At 41.6% G+C, this 21,792-nt stretch overlaps 1 protein-coding gene across 5 annotated transcripts in view; it reads left to right on the top strand.

Moving 5' to 3' along the window:
- ppp1r9a (protein phosphatase 1, regulatory subunit 9A) overlaps window positions 1-21,792 on the top strand; it is a 43,674-nt gene that overhangs the window by 6,378 nt on the left and 15,504 nt on the right. For all 5 annotated transcript variants that reach the window (XM_058047743.1, XM_058047746.1, XM_058047744.1 and 2 more), the window contains exons 3-6: window positions 16,605-16,737; window positions 17,176-17,296; window positions 19,032-19,136; window positions 20,754-20,889. In XM_058047743.1, the coding sequence (XP_057903726.1) occupies window positions 16,605-16,737; window positions 17,176-17,296; window positions 19,032-19,136; window positions 20,754-20,889 (495 nt within the window). The remainder of the gene's footprint in view (window positions 1-16,604; window positions 16,738-17,175; window positions 17,297-19,031; window positions 19,137-20,753; window positions 20,890-21,792) is intronic.

The following is a 21,792-nucleotide window of genomic DNA, read 5'->3' as shown; positions in this document are numbered from 1 at the left end:
TAACAAAAAATTTAATATTTAAAAACCTGAATAAATCAGAATGATGATATTAAAAAAATATTTTCATTCTAATTTATTTAACATATACACAAGACATACTAGTAGAGTGAAAAAACAATGTCGAAACGTCCACAAAACGGAAATATGAAATAAAAATAAAATTAAAATAAATATTTAAATGTGTATATTGTGAAATAACAAAAAATAAATATTTAAAAACCTGAATAAATCGGAATGATGATATTTAAAAAATATTTTCATTCTAATTTATTTAACATATACGTAAGACATACTAGTAGAGTGAAAAAACAATACATGAATAAATAAGTGCCATATAGGTAATATTTACAAGAAAATTAAACACATGAACTAATATTTTGGATCACCTTAGATTGTGCAGGTGTATCTACAATCTATATTTTTAGTCCATGATTCCTTCCACATCCTTTCACCGTAAGATACTGACCCAGTGAGAAGTGACTTTAGTGGGCTATGTGAGGAAAAAGACAGCACGCCTTCCCGAAGGCACTGACCTACAGAAAAGAATCCTATCACATGTTCATTCAAGCAACTGGTTTTTATCCTTGGCATTAGTCTCTCTCTAGGTCGCCTTGCTCATGCCTTCGGATTGATGTGCCGCTTACTCAAGTCACGCTTTCCATGCCCCCCTTTTCCACACCGCAATGCTTTTATGGCTGAGAATAGGATGTTTCATGAGGGCGTATCACACTTATCGCCATGCACTTGCTCCTGTCTGGTAGTCAGGGTGTCAAACATGTTTGATCAAACTTCCGTCTCACACTTGAGGCCTGAATTCTTTCTTTGCTTTTACTTCCTCTCCGTTATCGACTCACACTGCAGGAGTTTGACAAAGCAGGCCCTCTCCCTCTGCATGCTTGTTTTCACCCCCACCTCCTTCTCTACTTGAAATCAATTTATTGCATGGAGGGCATTTTTATCTCTGGTGATATTTTGCTAAAAAAAAAAAAAAAGAAGAAGAGTGAAGCAGCCCATGTGGAGAGTGGAGCTTCAGGTAAACAAACAGTTCCATTAAAGGCTCCTCCACTGGATGGATTAGTGAATAAAAAAAAAGGGGTTTGTCTATTAGATTGTGCTGCTGCTCCATTTGGGGACTGCTGAGTAGTCTCATCAATATGATAGATGTGTGTCAGTCCTCTTCCCTGTGGCAAAATGTCTGGACTGCATTATTTAACTGGTGTGGTTTGTGATAAAACCACACCAGGTCCCTCTACTTCTGAAGAAATAAACGTGTCTGATGTTTTACATTTGTATGATATGGTCCACAGGGGGAATTTGGTGTCTAATACTGTGCGTTGGTCCCTTTTAATCCAATGCAAGGGTGTGAATTGCTTAATTATGGCCATGTTCTAATCTTGTGACACATTGACTCGCGAGTCATTGAGGAAACAATGACTCTTTCTTTGGCTAATCACAAGCTATAAAGCAACAAGCTCATCTTATCTTAGAAATAACGCTAAAATCATCACACAGCAACTTAACACTCAAAAGGTAGGTAAATGTGGAAAGTGTGGGAGTGTTTCAGACTAAAGAGCAAGTTGAACACCTCCAACACACCAACACACCAACAGCACCTCCAGAAACATCTAGAACGGAGCAAATGAACATAAGGCAAATCAGTGCGACTAACATTAATACGCCTTGCTAACATAATATTAGCCATGTGGAAGGCTAGGGTTCTCTTCATTATGAATACAGTTCTCCCTCGCTACTTTTGCATCTTTTTTTGCAGCCAAGTTTAATTGGACAAAAGCCCCCAGATTCCTGTAACACAACACAGAAATATGCAGTCCTCTTGAAAGCCTCATTAGCGTACGCTGCACTGTGCTTATTAGGAGGACGGAAGGAGACAGATACGAGTTGTTCATTGTTCTGTGTGAGCTCAAATAAAGCACACACACATATAATAAAGATGTCAGGATTCCCTAGTCGGAATCTGTCTATTGTGCCCCAACTTTAAAACAATCTATTCTTCACAGAGACCGAGTCACCAACACGTGGATGCTTTATTTAAGCTCTTGATAGACTAGTTTGTTGGGCGATACTGTGACAAGACAGTGTACGAAAAGCAACACAACAACAAGCTTTACATGTTTTTTGCACCTCCGCATTTTCACAGGCTCAGCAAGTACTTTAGTGGAGCATGAAGGAACAAAAAGCCATTCTCTAGTTGCTGATGCTTGGAATCTGAGAAATTGGAAACTAACACCCCTGCCTGTGCCATTTTACGCTTGCAGCTTGGACTTAAAAGTTATGTCCAATGCTGATTTGGGAGCTAAGTTGACAGCTTCTTCATCCTGCTCCCTGAACACACCATGTTATCCACATCCACGTACTGTAGCAGTTTGCCTAATTCAGGGGTCTCAAACTCAATTTACCTGGGGGCCACTGGAGCTAGGTTCTGGGCAAGGCTGGGCCGCATCAGGTTTTCCAAAAAAAAACCAAACGCATTTATGAAAAACAGAAAAATATACAAACTATTTCAGTGCTTTGGTTCCGATTTTCTACAAGAAAAGCTCTGATAAAACATTCCACTGTTCTCAAATATCTTAATTTTTATTTTTCTGCACAAAATAAGATGAAAAATAAATAAACAAATCAAGAATAAAGAAAATCAATCAATCAGTAATAAATAAATATAATAATAATAATAATAATAATAAAACGGCAAATAATAAAAACTTAAGAAACCACATATAGTTGGTGGGTAGACAAATTATTTTTTCAGATTAAAATTAACAAAGCATTTTTAGAGCCCTGTAGACATGACAAAACACGACTATAGTCACATTTATACTCTTTTTATTTACAACATATTGCGCAACTGCATGGTCTTGAGACACATGCTAACTCGCAAACGAGAGAGCTAGCGACCTAAACGGTAGCCTTCAAGTTATTTCCTTTAAACCTAAATAGCCAAAAACTTACCACTTCCACACGGATAGGGAGGATAACTATTAACAGTTATTTAACCTTTAACATGAACATTAATCAAACGTAATAGTTTTTTCTGGGTACATGATACCATACAGCATCCATATCAAACTTGTGCGGGCCGCACTAATATTAAACTTTCATATCAAGGCGGGGGCCTCAAAGTAGTGTCCTGCGGGCCACATTTGGCCCGAGGGTCGCGTGTTTGAGACCCCTGGCTTTAGTCCTACATCGGCATACATTGCTGTTATAGCTGCTGTATCCGAAGCAACTCTCTTAATGCAGGCTTGCGATTCCCAAACTGAAATGAGGTGGGCCAACAGCCAAGAACTTTGCTCTCTGACCGGGCTCTGATTGTGAGGATTACTCCACTTTAGTGGCATCGTTTGGCACCATGATATATACAGTGGAACCGCAACAAACCCTTCTTGGGCGATGGTATGCTTGTTTCGATTTAGTTTCCCATATCAGGAACGTTCAATTTTTTTTTTTTTTTGCCGAAAACAGATACGCCGATATTGTCCAACTCTAAATTTCCGATACCGATATCCGCCGATACCGACATGTGTAACATGACATATCCCCTGTGATTGAATGAACAGTATTTTTGGAATAACTGTAAATTCCTGTTTATCTAGGCTATTCTATCTTGGCGTCAAGTGTGACGCCATTAATAACAGTCGACAGCAAAAAGCAAGTTGGTATTAAACAGCATTTTAGCTAAGCTTCTTTTCAAAGCGGCTGAATCCAAATCTTTCACTAACAGCTTGACTCCTTCCAAATGATCAAGACGCGTTGAACTTGTGTTGTCTTTACACATGAGATGTTTATCACTGAGGTGAAAATGGGAGTACAGTACATTAGTTTTGATTCCTGAGTTAGGAAAGCTCCGAGTTCTAGGTTGGATATATGCGTGTATAGTCACTGAATCATTCATGATTGGGTGTTTTTGTTTGCTTGTGTCTCTGCCACCTGATAATCCCACGGGGATGCAATTTTAATGATCAATGAAAGTCGAGCCATGCCTTGCTTCCATCCTGGTCAGTTTCCACCTCATACTCTGTCATGAGCCTAATATTTACGTATCACTGCACTTTTATTTTAATAGTCTTGTCAGTGGAATGCCAATTTTTATGCCTATCTCAGTGATCAAAACATGTGTCCATGTATATTTTTTGGATTGTTGTGTTATGGCGGCACGGCGGTCTGGTGGTTAGTGCGCAGACCTCACAGCTAGGAGACCAGGGTTCGGTCCCCGCCCTCGGCCATCTCTGTGTGGAGTTTGCATGTTCTCCCCGTGCATGCGTGGGTTTTCTCCGGGTACTCCGGTTTCCTCCCACATTCCAAAAACATGCTTAATTGGCCACTCCAAATTGTCCATAGGTATGAATGCGAGTGTGAATGGTTGTTTGTCTATATGTGCCCTGTGATTGGCTGGCGACCAGTCCAGGGTGTACCCCGCCTCTCGCCCGAAGACAGCTGGGATAGGCTCCAGCACCCCCGCGACCCTCGTGAGGAAAAAGCGGTAGAAAATGAATGAATGAATGAATGTTGTGTTATGTGCGTTATTATTATTATTATCAAAACAAAGGGTAGTCCCAAACCCGGCATTTTGTGCCACTTAATTTTGGGCGCTTCATTGCGGGAAAAACACGCTGCTTTGAACGCAACACAATGAGACACTAACACTAATAAACAGTGTGATGGAAAATTTTATATTTCACAGGTATAACATAGGTTACACATTGTTTGAATTACTTTAAGGCCTTTTGTGGAGCTTCAACATTTGCATCCGAGCACATCCTGCTGTCCCTTCAAAGATGGTGGCACAGCAGGAGGCTATCTGTAACCTGGGGTTAGGGGCAGTGTCGGAGGAGGTCATTCTTTGATCAAAGCTTTACCTTCATGGGATAAGGGGACATCAGGATGTCCCACCAAATGGCTGACCCTAGGAGGTTGTCTCGCATGGGTGTGACAAACCGTGCCAGAAGAATGGGTGTGAAGGCTAACCCCCATACATGAGGGTGGCATCGGGGGAGTGACAAGAAAGTCTCTTTTCTCTTGTAATGTAATTCATTTGCATGCTATGGAGTATAAAAGTTCCCGCCAAGAGACCACTCTTGGCCAGACACCTACAGACCGCCATGCATACTGTGTGTTGTCTGACCCCTTTGTTTTGCAAAGGTAATAAAAACTGCCAGAGCTATGTATTTATTTCAGGCATTCTCGATCCTACTTAGGATGATAGAAATTTTTTCCACAACAATTTGGTGTCAGAAGTGGGATTCCTTGGCTGATTGGATCTGGACCTGTGGCGGACAGCGATTGATCATCCTGGAATTAATTTTTTCCTCCAGCCTCTCTGTCAGTGACATTCAGAGATTTTCAGGGCTGACCGTCCAGGATTCCAGACCATCACCACTGGAATCTCTTATCAAGAGTGGAACTACGTTTTTTTTGATGGTGAGAATCCTGAAATAATTACTATATTTGAGCATTAGTTGCATGTTTATATGTAAGTGTTGTAGTGTTTCCCATATGCACATTTGGTCACTTGTCGGTACGGATAAGATCTCTGGAACATGAGTGAATCGCGTATCAGAGTATACTGGGTATACTTTCATGCTAATAAGATCTCAGTAACAACATTGAGTGAGTTACGCATGGTATGGGCGGACAAGACCTCAATAATATAAAAAATAAACCAAAAAAATTGTGAGTGAGTCGCGCACCATTGGGCGAACAAGACCTCTGTAACAACAAAGAGTGAGTTGCGCTTGTAGCTGTTTTGTGCTGATGATACCTCAGTAATAGATTAATAGATAGTAATAGATTAGACAATAGGAGTGAATCATGCACAATTGTATATTGAATATACATTAATGCGAACAAAATCTTGAAGTGATAAAGAGTGGATTACGCATTATTCATTGGATACAGCTCGGCTTTGTCGTGGATTGTGCCGAAGGAACAACACGGATTCGGGGTGACGACCTTGTCTTAAGGGAATTGTGCACAACCGAGTGACATCTGTAAATATGGGAAATCTGGTAAACAAGCAACTATAGGTAAAGAAGAAAAAAAAATGGGGAAAGCATGCATTAAAAAAACCCTAATATGGGGAACTTTTGAGAACAAGAGAAAGTGAGTTAAACAAAATAGATAAGTGAGATTTTTGTTGGGAAAAGTGGTGATAAGGGAAAAAAAAATCACATTGCATTGTTTAAAAGAAAAAAAATATTTATTTATTTGAGAGAAAATCAAAGAGCATTCAAGAATTGTGTTTAGGGCATGGACTCTTTGGGAAAAAAAAAAAATGAAAAAGGCTAAAAACCATTGAGGGCAGAGAGCACTGCTTGCAACTGAGACTTGCAATGATGATCGTTACATAGATGATGAAGATCTGCAACACACACTGACATGAAAAGAACAGACAAGACTTCTCAGAATAGGTCTTCCTTCTCTTTCTCCTACAGTGCCTCAGTGCCTCAGAGTGGACCGTGATCTTGATCGCACACCTCCACCCTTGCTCTGCCAACAACCTGACAACAACATCCTGATACAACAACATGCACGATGAGTCCAATATCATCAGCCATGCCATTATGTCCAGTTTCATCTTCACCAAGACCTGAAGAAGATCCAACACATGAGCTGTGTTCTAACTGCAAACGATCCCTTCCAGACATGCATTGTCGCTCGTATCCAAACGGATGCTTAGCAAGTATCCTGTGACTGATGGTGGAGACCATGAGTGGGACAATGGTGTAAGGAAGGCGTGTGGGGAGGCCATAACAGCCCTGCTTGTGTTTAGTGAAGTTGTCCCACTTTCCCTGACGACTGAGGAGTTCTGAAGATGTTTGCTGACATGGTGTTCACGGTGACGACAATCACATCACCAGCCACTAAAGCGGAATGTGGCCGAATTAGAACTGGATGGATCACACTTTTGACCGGATGGATCACACCTTTGATGCAAGGACAAGCCATGCACCAGAATCCATGGGTGGCAACAAATGGCCACCTGCAAGGAGGACATCCAGAGAAGAGACTGGGACAGCAATATGACCCTGGCATGTGCAGCAAAGGAGACTTTGGACCAAAGACTTGATGGAGGACTTTCTTAACAAGCATGGTGGAAGGAAGCAAGGAGGTGGGGCGTGATAGGATCATGGCTACTCTGACTCATCTGATGCCAAGGATGATACTGAAGTTGACAGTAACACACACACACATACACATCTACATGCTCTGTCCTTTTCTTCCTTTTGTTTAGAGTCTTGGCTTAAATCAGCCCCTCTTGCTGATAACTATGTAGAATATGATCTACTTCTCTCTTTTAGAATATGCTATAAGAAGACGTAGTATACAAAATATGGCAAGGTTATTTCTTTTCCTTTCTGATGAAACACACTCACTAAGAGTGACAAATTCCTAACCTCTCCAAAGTTGAATGGCAATTATGTTAACTTTGTTGGTCAATCAGGTGAGGTGGACCAAAGACAAGTCACCATTGGATTTTCTGTTGAAGAGAAAATTCAACTTCAAAAATTAAGTTGGTTGGCATATGGTGCAAAGGACCAAATGGCCTATTTTCTAATTCAGATGGAGGTGAAGTTGTAAAAACTGACACTGACCCTGATGTTCACACTTTGGTGAAGCAAGATGCCAATCAGCTGTATGCATATCAAAGGAAAATGCAAACTGGTGACATGAGTGCTCAACTGGTGGAGGAGGTTAAGAATGTACTTTCTCACACGCACACACACACACACACACAATTAATGCAAATTGATGCTCTGCAAGGTCTTCAATGCACATCATACCTTTCTATGGTGATGAGAAATTTAATAAAAGATATTGACATAGGGATAGCTGTTAGGGGAATGTTTATCTCACAAATATTTTGTTCTGGGCATAAGTGCTGCCTTGATGCACATTTGGGGTACTCAGGTACCATTTTTTTTTTTTTACGTCAATGATTCCATTCCTCATGGGTCTCTATCTAAAAGAGACACAGTGACAAATGGAATATTGTGGGCCTTTTTTTTTTGTACAAGCATGCTATTTTACATTCGATTGGGAATGCAAAAACAATTTGTTAATTTATTACAGTCCGCAATTGGATTTTTTGAAAAGTGTTTTCGGCAAAAATACACTCAGAAAGGACTGTCCAGCTGGTTTTTCATTGTTGTGTTGTCTTGTCCGTCTGTGTGAGAGTGAATGTGAGGCTGAAGCCATCTCTGACCATCACTTTGGGAAAGGGAAACAAATGTATTGCAATACAGAACAAACCCAATGATTAGTTTACTAATAGACGCATGCAAAGAACATATTAGGCTGTTCTGCTCTTTTAGCATCAATAGGCATAAATTAAATCTGCTAAAATGTAGATAGTTCATTTAGGGTATGCAGAACCTTCATCTAAAAATTAGCTATTCCGAAAAAGGCCTTGTAAATTAGGACAATCCGACTTTCAAAGGAACTTGGACCTTTTAAATGTTGCAAATGACATCCTGACATGACGACTATGAGTGCGACACACCGACAGCAGGGTTCTTCATGGGGGACAGTGGACTGTGACTAAAATTTAAATTGACTGAAATTTAAATGTGTTAATTGTTCTTTCAGGGTTGTTCTTGTGTTGTGGAAAGACATAAACTACTATGAACTATTTCAGCCTAACCTTCATTGTTCCACATTAGGAAAGCACATTCTCCTGGAGGAGGAGAAGACAAATGTCATATGTGGCCGAAACATGACATCTTTTTTGTTTAAAACTGTTTAACAGTACTAACATGTACTAACATTAACACTGTAACACTTGAGGTCATTCACACACCTGGGAGGGTGTGTCATCGTTTCAACTTCAGTTTGTTCCACAGGACACTTCTTCAGGATCCAGAGTTTGAATTGTTGAACTTTGTTTGATGTGTCCTGCTTCACAGATTACTGTTTGCAGATGTATAAAAAAAATATAACCATCATTTGATTTTACAGGGAACTTCCAATACTTTTGGAAGTTGACACATGGGAAGTACATGTGTCAAAAGGGGGGAGATTGTCATTTTGTTGAATAATCATGGTTAACAATTGGACATGATATATTTTTTTTGCTAGAATTGGTTTTCTCCAAAACCAAAGTGAGTGAAACAAAGGTAGGTATGAGTTCCAACATTAGAGGTTGATAATGATCAGTGATCAGCAGTAGTATTGACACTCCATGGATTGTACAACATGCTGAAGATTTTGGTAAGTTACTGTATCTTGTTTTTTCTTGACTATATTATAGTATTTGGTACTTTGCCTTCCATAGTGCCAATGGTCATGCTAATGAGAGCAAATGGTTCATTGAAACCCAAATTTCCAGCTGTGAGCAAGGAACACTACTACAGTGTGACAATGTCCATCTTAATGCAAATTCAGACCAGATGGTGTGTTGGTTTAAATTCAGTGAAACCTTGTGTTGTTTGGCAAAAACTTAAATGCAGAGCTGGATGTTAAAATTAAAGTTAAAATAGATATTGGTGGCATGATGGCAGAGTGATTAGCACTGCTGTCTCACAGCAAGAAGGTTTGAGAACCTTTCTGTGTGGAGTTTCACGTTCTCCTCATGCTTACGCTGGCTTTCTCCTGACAATTTGAAAATTTTAAGGCTCATTTACAATCGACGTCAATGGCCAAAATATGAACAAAGTGTCGTATTCAGTCAGACACTACATGATGGTTGCCTACTGCTCTCGAGATTAGCGAGATTAGTCATGTGTAGAGAACACATCTGACATGTATCACGTAGATGTAAAATGTTGTGTTGCTCATTCATTTCTTTCTATGTTCTTGGTGGGTGTCGAGTGACCTGACATCTGTTGGCCCTGGGGGCCATAGAGAGGACGTGTTGGAGTTCCAGCAGAGGGAAGACTCCACTGTCAGCGTGGTCATATGAGAGACCTGCACACAGATCGGTCAAGGCAGAAAGACACTACCTGAACACTAGAGGACTACAACTACAACGACAACCAGAACAAAAGAAATGTCCATGACGCACTCAACCGTCTCAACTGCGTGTTTGGATGGAGTTCACGAGTTTGCACCGCAAGCTCCGGCAACCGAAGAACAAGGGCTTCAATCAAGAGGATTGGCTGACTGACTGACTGATTGAATACAACACAATAGAACAACAGCAAGCCATCAACAGAGGCACAAGGACTTCGACATAATTTGGATTCTCATTGGGATCGCGGGTAGGCTGGAGCCTATCCCGGTTGACTTTGGGCAAGAGGATGCACGGTCTGCCAACCAATCACATGGCAGACACCAAATATCAAATTGAACTGACTGTCGATCAACACCTGCACCATCTATCACAACAATTGAACACATTATAACACGGTTTTCCACAATCCTAATTTTCATAATTAATTTACTGACAACCCCGGTCTGATGTTTGTTTATCTACTGTAATTCGTGATTAATTAATAATCAAAAGGGAGGAGTGTGATGGAAAATTTTATATTTCACAGGTATAACATAGGTTACACATTGTTTGAATTACTTTAAGGCCTTTTGTGGAGCTTCAACATTTGCATCCGAGCACATCCTGCTGTCCCTTCAAAGATGGTGGCACAGCAGGAGGCTATCTGTAACCTGGGGTTAGGGGCAGTGTCGGAGGAGGTCATTCTTTGATCAAAGCTTTACCTTCATGGGATAAGGGGACATCAGGATGTCCCACCAAATGGCTGACCCTAGGAGGTTGTCTCGCATGGGTGTGACAAACCGTGCCAGAAGAATGGGTGTGAAGGCTAACCCCCATACATGAGGGTGGCATCGGGGGAGTGACAAGAAAGTCTCTTTTCTCTTGTAATGTAATTCATTTGCATGCTATGGAGTATAAAAGTTCCCGCCAAGAGACCACTCTTGGCCAGACACCTACAGACCGCCATGCATACTGTGTGTTGTCTGACCCCTTTGTTTTGCAAAAATAATAAAAACTGCCAGAGCTATGTATTTATTTCAGGCATTCTCTATCCTACTTAGGATGATAGAAATTTTTTCCACAACAACAACAAAAGGTTTGCGGTCAGGGCCAGCAAAGTCTTCTCTGCTGGCCTGAACACTATCAGAAGCTATCTATATTTTATGGCTGTGTGTTGGTTAGATGTTTTTATTGTCCAATCAGATTTCATCTTGTATGTGTTGCCATGCCAATGTAATCTGCCCATGGCCTTCAGAATCAGTAATGCTGGACTTACTGCCCAACACTCAAAACTCAACCCAACACTCAATTGATCCTGATGTAACTTTATGTTTATTTTTGTCACTTCTAGCTGCAAAGTTTCAGAAATAGTACTAGCATCTTGTTTTGGAAAATGGAAACGCATCTCCTGTATTTACTTAATATAGACTAGAGGGGACTGAGGGCAACAAGAAAACAGACAACTGAAGCAAAGTGGCCATTTCTAGCCACAAACGTCTGGACGTAGTACCTGTAAGTATCTGATTTTATAGTAAAAAGATAATCATAATAATACTGTAGTGGTGACCACGCCATGTAACACTGTTGTTATGGTACTATTAACCCCCCCTCCCTCTCCATCCATGACGATACACACAGTGCATAAAGCAATGCATTGTCTCCCCTCAATGAATTGTGCTTGTTTACTATTCTCTGCCCCCATGTTGTAGTCTGGGAGCTCCCCTTTGTCGTCTTTGTCCACTTGACCGAGTAGGTGGGGGGGTCATGGCAGTTGGCATCAACTCGTATTTTTTTTTTTTTATTGTATTATGAACACCTCAGCCATTTTTCCTGCCCACCAAAAAAACTGTGACTTCTCTTTGTGTGCACTCCTAAAAATAAGCCAATGCTGACTAAGCTTATTGGCGTTCCCGACATGTCAGATGTCAGTGTCAACTTCCTCACACGCAGGATGATGCTTGGTAAGATGACAGGAAGTTTGGCCTTCAACTGGACTGGTCACTCTCGCCCCGTCACTTATCTTTTACATAAGACTGCTCTCCCTGTCTTCACACCTCCTTATGTCTGTCAAGGTCAGTCTTAGACTCCCTGTGAGACAGGCATGCATTTGCCTCATCATCCCCCTCAGTGGCTGCAGCTTAGCGCGACAGGATGTGTGAGGGCGAGTGGTCACAGGTAGAATTAAAGGAATGACTGAGCTCCACTGTGATTTATGCTTGACATTATCACATATTAGTCATTCATTCATTCATTCATTTTCTACCGCTTATCCTCACGAGGGTGGCGGGGGTGCTGGAGCCTATCCCAGCTGTCTTCGGGCGAGAGGCGGGGTACACCCTGGACTGGTCGCCAGCCAATCACAGGGCACATGTAGACAAACAACCATTCATACTCACATTCATACCTATGGACAATTTGGAGTCGCCAATTAACCTAGCATGTTTTTGGAATGTAGTGGTAATGGTTTTATTTCATTTGAACATGCATCCGATTACAATTGAATGCATCACATAATCAGTTCACAGTTCCACATGTCCACAAGGAGTAGGAAGAAGCAAAGCTTATTAAATCCTACCCCTCCATCTGGTACTTTTACAATCAGTAACTGTTACATTTGTTCACTTCCTGCTTTCCTGATATAGTTGAATTTTTTTCATTTAATTTTTTTTTTTTAATTAAATTTTTGTCACGTACCGAAGTGACAAAACCGGACTACCCGGAGAAAACCCACGCATACACGGGGAGAACATGCAAACTCCACACAGAGATGGCCGAGGTTGGGATTGAACTTGGAGGTCTGCGTGCTAACCACTCGACCGCCGTGCAGCCCTGAAGCATTATTATTTTAATAAATACATATTTTTATATAATGTACAGTGGTTCACAGGCACACATTTTGGGTCAAAGCACATCATTTATAAGTGTACTTACCGCTGTGATGCAATGATGTATCCTCATCGAGCGTAGTTCAGCACTTCCTTCAATACACCATAGTTGCTGTGAGAAGCAAAAGTGAAACTTATGTACAACATGTACACCTTCATCTTACATTATCATTCATCAGTGTTACATTTTAGACTTGAAACTTGCAAATGTTGATCCAAAATCAGTTGATTTCACTCATACTATTTTTTTCTGTCTTTGCGACACATTGGTTATTATCCCAACACACACACAGAAAATACAGTAATTGTACAATCTAATAGGAACCACTGTGACTTTAAGAGACAACAGTGTGGACAAAGGCCCGTCAGAAGAAGATGGAACGCAAAGGAACGCAAATTACTCCCATCTTGAGACACTATTCAACTTTTCTCTCCTACCGCCTGACCAATCATCAGTTGCATCTCTGTGCGATGCTGCTCTAAACCATGCGTCTAAACCATCGCTTAAGAACTGGACTGTTCCTATGGAATTGCTACTCCTTCAATCCCTCATCACCCACCCACCATCCACACTTGCAGTGTCCTTTTCTGTATTTAGAACCTCCTCCACATGTGCTCGCCCATTTTCTGCTTCCCTGTGGGGATCTGCTCTTTCCTCCCACTGGGAGGCTGACTGACATTTTCATTTTCATGCTAAGATGAGTCTTCAGCACACTTGTTTTGTTACACTAGCATGTATAGACTCGCACCTGCAAGGAAGCCACAAATCCCACATGCATACCTTTTCTTTCTATTGTTGCCACCAGAATGCCTGGCATGCATTTTTTTCTGCAAACACATAAGAGGCACAAATGTGTGGGGCAGCTGCAGCATCGGAGTAATACACCAAAGGGGCATCTAGTTATATATTATTTTACCAAGCCCGTCGTTGATGACACCTATTCCGCACGTCTTCTTTTCAAGATTGACCCTCATCTGTCCTCAATCCCTCTTCCTAACCTCCTCCCTTCTGCACATGATAATGTGTTTGTAGCTCCAGCCTTCAGTGACTGAGAAAAGCCATTAGAGCTAGCACTGACTGCCAAAAAGGTAGCATCTGTGCAGTTACGAGAAACCTCCAGAAGCAGTCAGTCATCACTCAGACGGCCGCCCGATGTACAGCATCTCAATCAATCAGCAACAGAAACAACCTCAGTGTTACTCGGATTAAGGAAAAATGTATTGGATTTATTGGATCTGACTGAGATTTTAATTGGGGAGGCTTAACAGGGATTTGTCCTAATTGTATGCGTGTGGCGTATACTAGACTTTTCCATCATTACGGCTTTATACAATATTATTTCATTATAGTGATGCATTCCTTGTTAATTGGTACCAGACCCGACCGAATTGAATATTTACAACCTTCTATGTAAATTTTTTTAACATTATTAGAGCCCCCTACACATGAACTAACACCCCTATAGTGGCCTGTACACTGGTTTTATCCAATAGAGTGGACATAGTAACAGAAAAGCAGCATCATTTATGATATAAATACGATTGTGCTTGTGTGTGTTGCTGTAAATGTGTTCCACTGCGAGGAGAGCTGAGTGCAGGGCAGACAGAAAGTGACGTTGGGGGTCGAGTTACGGCTGCAACAGTACAGTGCGGATTATCGTGCTTTTGTGTCTCACAGTACATTATAGCAACTACTGATGTAGTGTACAGTAGAATACTACATAGTGTAGGCATAGTGTTAGGGAAAACCGATGTACAGTATGCATATTTTTAATAATAGGCCATTTTCAAGCACAAAACAGCATGATTTATGATTATACTTTTGAATAATTGGAATAGTGAAGCCATGAAATGAAATTGAATTGAAATTGAAGCACAAACTGGCGAGGGATTACCATAAATCATTGAAATGCGATGGATTTTCATCCCATTTGTTTTTTTTTAATATTACAATGGAGTAGTAGTAATTAGGGATGTCCGATATTGGCTTTTTTCCCAAAAACCCTTATGCCGATATTGTCCAACTCTCGATACTGATACAGATATGTGTAAGATGACATACTGTATCATTTGTGGTTTTAATCCCATAACAGTATCACCTGATATCGCATTTTATGCTGATATCAGACATCCCTAGTAGTTATAAATACTACCGCTTCAGTATTTTCATATCATCAAGTATGCATTCAAGTAAACTGAAAAAAAGGAACTTTTACAAAATACAGTACATGAGTTTCTGTGTGAAAGCCTACTATTGCCTTGTGAGGATTTTAGCACTTATTTTTATTTGTGTTGAGTTCCCCAGAGGCAAGACCATATTGGCGAGATTATTGTGTAGTTTGTATTTGTTTGCCTCTGAGGCATGACAAGATGGAATGCCTAATTGAGAGGGCAAACCCCCCCTGGAACACGGGCCCAAAACATTCTCATTTCTTGCTACTCTTTTAGTCCGATTTAACCCAAATGTTTTTTTTATATTAATATCCTTTATTTTGTGGCTATAACATTTATGATAAATGACTTGTTTACCATCAAAACAATTTTGTAGAGCTGTGCACAAAGGCTTTACACACACATACTCAGTGTGTGTGTATGTTTGAGCGTCAATAATGCATGGCTGCTGATCACACTGAATGATTGATGACAGGAAGGTCATCGACAGAGCTCACACGGAGGAAAGAATAGAAACAAAGCTGCAGCGGCGGAAAGTCGCATCACAGTGTGCATCAACTTTTGCAACCAATACATCGTTTGCATGTATGTTTCATTTATTATATATTAATATTACCCTATTGGCTTTTTGCATCGTACATGCGACAACAGAGCACGTTTCTTGGAGGCAGCTTGTGAAGCAGCGCTCAGCTAGCTCTCAACAGCGATAGCGCTCTCCTCCTTCCCCGGTGAAGGGAGCTGTGAGGGCATCCTGCTGGCTGGGATGAGATGTAAAGTGACAGCTGACTCTTGGAGAGGAGGAGAGCCTCTCGTGAGGCTTAGAGAAAAAGGAAACAGCCCTGAATGCTTCTGTGTAGTGCAGCATGTTGTCAGTAAATATGCTTATCTGTGGTTGGGGGAGATTTGTGGAATATTTGCAGCAGTTTATTTCACTTTGCGTGTATTTATTAATACAGATTCTAATCCCACGAGGGCCACAACATCAGCCAGACCCACATAATGAAATGAGAGCCTTTCTGCCATTGCATAGTGATGCACAATGCCAATAAATGTGTTTATTAATGTGGTTATATATATATATATATATATATACGCAAGGGTAGGGGGTGTCCAAACCAGGCCGCATAATAAAACATCAAAGATTGGACGGGCCATTGATTTTTTTTTTCAGTAAGTACGAAAAAACAGCCTGCACCTTTGTTAATCACACCTTTGCACCTTTGTTAATATTAATCACACTTTTTTGTTGTTATTTTACTGAATATTTGTCACACATTTCAACATAAATATTTCCTTTTTATATTATGTTTTTATAATATTTTTTATATTATGTTTTTATAATATTTTTTATATTATGTTTTTTATAATATTTTTTATATTATTTTATATTATTTATTACTTTATTTCGATATTTTGACTTTATTCTCGGACCAACCAATTTTTTTTATTTTTGTGTCTTTTTTCTGTAATATTTGAACTTTAATTAATCTTATTTTTAATGTAATGTATTTTTATTTTAATAATGTTTTTCCTCATATTCCAACAATGTTATGTTAATGATTGCCTTTCATACAGCACTATAATGTTTGTTACCTCTGCAGGTGTTCAACACCTACTCCAACGAGGATTATGACCGACGTAATGAAGAGGTGGATCCTGTGGCTTCCTCAGCGGAATACGAGCTGGAGAAGAGAGTGGAGAAGCTGGAGCTCTTCCCTGTGGAGCTGGAGAAAGGTGGGAAGGAAAATATTACAAAAGGCACAAAAACCCTTTTGTGAGGTGTTGGATTTCCTAAGAGGTCCATGCAGATTTTCTTTTGTTCCGTTTCCCTTTTCTGTCGTTTATTCTTTTGGATTGATGCTTTGATGCTGCATATTTAAACATAAAGCACACCGTTGGTGCTTTTGTTGTCCATTTGTGGCCCTGACCTAAAATAGAGTGGCTTTGTGTTGTGGGTTATCACCTTCCAGTCACTGTTATGTAACTGTAAGCTCTTATGAATAATGAATGTGGAATACAAATGGGGAGGATAGCAGACAGGAATGGAGCAACTCTTGTGTGAGTGAAGGTCAGCGTACGCTAAGTGGAGGTCCCTTCCCTCGTTTTCATGAATAAATCAATATGTTACCTATGTCATGCTTATTTGTGTGTTCCGTACAACTGTACCTCCAGATGATGACGGTTTGGGGATCAGTATCATCGGGATGGGCGTGGGTGCAGATGCAGGCCTGGAGAAACTGGGCATCTTCGTCAAAACTGTCATCGAGGGCGGAGCTGCAGAGAGGGATGCCAGGTGAGGCTTGTTCTCTTATTACCCCCCCCCCTCCCACCCCAGTTCCTGTCAGATTTAGCAGCAGGGGTTGAGATTAGATCCACGCAGAGAGGCACATGTGATGGAATATGCAGAATGGTGTCTCTCCTGATTGGATTCCTACATTGTGCATGAAAGCGTGCTTCTTATTATCGAGCAGAAGCGGAAGTGTAGTGGTTCACGTAACTGACATAACACTACTATGTCCCCTAAATGGCTCTGTAGTTTATTTGCCGGATATCTGTGACAAATAAAAACCCTTAACACCGACTGTAAAAGCTCTACAACAACACACTCACGGTTCAGTTAGTACCGCTCCATCAGCTGTGCGCGTATGTGGACGCTCTTTTGCTGAGTCGGGTTTCATGGTCTAAGGCACACAATGGCATGCAGACGGATCGATGAGCTCGACCGATGCGCACTGCTACTTTGTGTGCGGCTATGATGACACACAGTCACGTTATTTTTTTTCTAATTCACCACCCCTTCACCGTCTTGGCAATGTTTATGCCAGAAGCAGCTGCAGTGGATGGCTGACACACAACCAGCGTGTTGTGTTAGGTGGATGTGACAGGTCTGTTCCACGTCTGCAGTGTCACGGGTAATCCCGGCTCTGGAGCTGCTGTACACTCCCAACATCCATCAATTTTTCACTTTGCGTAGTCTTTACTGGGAGGTTAAATGGAAGTCATACATGCGTCAAAGCAAACACTAATTATCTTTGTCTGGTTTTAATGCAGGGCGGCACGGCGGTCTAGTGGTTAGCGCGCAGACCTCACAGCTAGGAGACCAGGGTTCAATTTCACCCTCGGCCATCTCTGTGTGGAGTTTGCATGTTCTCCCCGTGCATGCGTGGGTTTCCTCTCACATTCCAAAAACATGCTAGGTTAATTGGCGACTCCAAATTGTCCATAGGTATGAATGTGAGTGTGAATGGTTGTTTGTCTATATGTGCCTTCTGATTGGCTGGCGACCAGTCCCGGGTGTACCCCGCCTCTCGCCCGAAGAGGAGTTTGCATGTTCTCCCCGTGCATGCGTGGGTTTCCTCCCACATTCCAAAAACATGCTAGGTTAATTGCTGCCTCCAAATTTTCCATCGGTATGAATGTGAGTGTGAATGGTTGTTTGTCTATATGTGCCCTGTGATTGGCTGGCGACAGCTGGGATAGGCCCCAGCACCCCCGCGACCCTTGTGAGGAAAAAGCGGTAGAAAATGAATGAATGAATGAATGGTTTTAATGCAGATGTGAATGATAATCAATGAAAGGGATTTCACTCACAATTCTGTTGTTCCTATGAATAGGAGATGATCTGTAGCGGTGTTCATCTGAGGTCATCTTGTCAGTCCAGAATGGACCAAACACGGCGGTTGTGTTGTAGCTCAGGGCGAAAGGCAGGCTGTGGCCACTGTGTCCTTGTTCGACCTCCATGTTTGTTTGGTGCCTCATTTCCTCCTCGTCTCGTGGATTCAAACAAGTCTGGAGCCATCAGAGGGGATTTTATTCCTGACATCAATCCCAATCCTGAAAAATAATGTGCATGATTGGCTACTTTTGTCTCTCCCCTACTTGTCATGCATGTCATATTGACATGTCCTTTCCGATTTTCATTTTCAAGAAGGAAATTATGAACTATATGAGCTGTTTTAATTCATGCAGAGACAATGACATTCACTCTCTCGCCTTTTAAGTGTCTGATTTTCTTGTCCATGTTTTAGGATCAAGGTGAACGACCAGATAGTGGAGGTGGATGGCACCAGCCTGGTGGGTGTCACACAGAGTTTTGCCGCCTCCGTCCTGCGGAACACATCTGGAACTGTAAGGTAAGATGTAATTATATTACACAATACATTATAGTGTATAGAGAATATACAAAGAAAAACAGCAGTGCAGAGAAAATAAGCAATTTAAGACAGATTTAAGAATGGGTGGCGGACAGGAAGTGACATCGGAGGTTCAGAGAAGAGTTTAAGCTTGGTGTGGCGGCAACAACAGCCTGTAATTACTATTATGTTATTCTCATAGTGCCTGTTGTATTTGACCTGTATTTTACTTCATTATTGTCTAAAAATATGTACAATTTGGTTAGATATATTTATTTTTTAAGGCGAGAAATTCCAGAAGCGGTACAAGATGCTGAACTAATGGTTGATATGATATGATGAGAGTACATGAAAGGGTTAAAGTGTATCACCAGACCTCTTCCAACTCCGAGCTTTTCTCTCGCTCTCTCCATCATGTCACCCTCCTCTTTCTCGGTAAATCCTTCCCTCTTGGAAGTTTTACAGCCGGCTGTCCTACATTAGACGTTTTATCTATATTTAACTTTTCAAATTGTCAAGGTTGTGTAGTTTGAAGTCCCATCCACATACATCCAATGCTTGTACGTTTTTATAAGATTATATACTGCACACAACCAAATCACAACAGGTATCCAGCGCAGTACTGCATCTTATTGTACTACATAGATGCACCCAATGTTGCGACTGTCCAGTGTGCAGTAATAAAAAATGGAATCGTTACAGATAGAAGGTCTGTCGGCAGCTTGTTTGTCCTCCTTGCCGTCCAGAGGTTTCCACCACTATGACTGTGTATTTTTCCTCGCTCAGTTGTTCCTTCACATGTAGATCAAATTATGGAAGCGGCCTTTCTGTTGGAGCGTAGCGCCATGTCTGCATTGCCTTCATATTACAGCTACACCGAAAGGACACACACACAGTTAGTTATAGGGTCCATCCTAGAGTAAAGCTTTCTTGGAATATTCTGCAATATATATAACCTATTTTCAATGTATTTTAAAATAGTTTGGATTGCCTGTCTCTTACATGTGGAATCATGCAAACTATTTGCAAACTGGGAAGCAATGACCGTGAGATAGGTCTTTAGCTCAACTGAAAATTGAAAAAATCTTCTCATTGATGTTTTACCGTGGGTTGAAAAAACACTCTCTGGCCGCCATTTTTAAGACAACACAACCAACAGCAGAGAGCAGCGGTCTCAGATTACCATTGTAGATCCTAAAGTTGTTCATCCATTCATTCATTCATTCATTTTCTATTGCTTTTCCTCACAAGGGTCGCGGGGGGTGCTGGAGCCTATCCCAGCTGTCTTCGGGCGAGAGGCGGGGTACACCCTGGAATGGTTGCCAGCCAATCACAGGGCACATATAGACAAACAACCATTCACACTCACATTCATACCTATGGACAATTTGGACCTAGCATGTTTTTGGAATGTACCCGGAGAAAACTCACACATGCACGGGGAGAACATGCAAACTCCACACAGAGATGGCCGAGGGTGGAATTGAACCCTGGCTGTGAGGTCTGCGCGGTAACCACTCGACTGCCGTGCAGCCCACCCTAAAGTTGTGACGTGTGAAATTCAAAAGATTGTGCCATAAACGTGCCGTAAAAGCAACACACTGTGTGTAATTGCAGGTTTGTCATTGGCCGAGAGCGACCGGGCCAGCAGAGTGAGGTGGCCACGCTCATCCAGCAGACCCTGGAGCAGGAGAGGCGACAGCGAGAGCTCCTGGAGCAGCAGTACGCTCACTACGACGCTGATGATGATGAGGTAATGACTATACTCAAGATGATTCAGTCGTCTTGGGTGTGTGTGTGGGGGGGGGGGGGGGGGGGGGGGGGCATGGCATTGACCGGAATGGACACCACACACTTCATGAGAATTCCATAATCAGGTATTTTAAAACCTGCATTTGTGTCCTATTCTTTTGCAACTGTAGTACTATGAGTCAAGGACATGGGAACTGCTGCTCTAACACACACCCACACCATTCCACCATAATGTCCCTCTATGATTCTGCAACACTAACACGTGCCCTGCCCTACATCAATCAATACATAGCGGGCGACCGCTAAACACACACCATTGACACACACACACACACACACATCCCTTCCCTCTGCTTGCTTGCTATCATCAGTGCCATTCAAAGTCTCCCATTTCATGGTGGGCAGTGCAGAGGGGCTTGTCATGCACTGGAAACTCTTCTCCAGGCCATGGAGGCTTCTCTCATGGCTGACATAATCCCAAGAACACACACACATGAAAGGCTGTCTGTTCTAATTAAGGTCCTTTTGGAGAGGGACTTCATGGACTGAACAGTCACGTTTGGACATGCAAAGGAACACGACTTCCTGTATCGTCCCATTGTCTGACACCATTTCACATTCTATGTACAATGTTCAATGTGGGGCACAGACCTCCACCAAGGCACACAGTCTTAATTGGATTTGCTATTAGAACGTATACGTTGTTCGCTGAAAAAAAAAAACACTATCAAGAACGGTATGTCCTTCGCTGACTTGCCAAATATATATTTTTTTCTTCTATAGCTATGAACATGTATTGTGTCCTGCGTCCTGATTGGCTAAGGGACTGTAGACCGTCAAATTTACATAAATGTTGGATTACTAGCAGTGTTACTCTGAAGTGCTTTAAGTTTTATCCCTGACA

Source organism: Doryrhamphus excisus, chromosome 14 (genome assembly GCF_030265055.1).
Source record: "Doryrhamphus excisus isolate RoL2022-K1 chromosome 14, RoL_Dexc_1.0, whole genome shotgun sequence".
Classification (NCBI taxonomy): Eukaryota; Metazoa; Chordata; class Actinopteri; order Syngnathiformes; family Syngnathidae; genus Doryrhamphus; species Doryrhamphus excisus.
The sequence above is the reverse complement of the archived record's forward strand: the minus strand, read 5'-3'. Positions and strand labels throughout refer to the sequence as shown.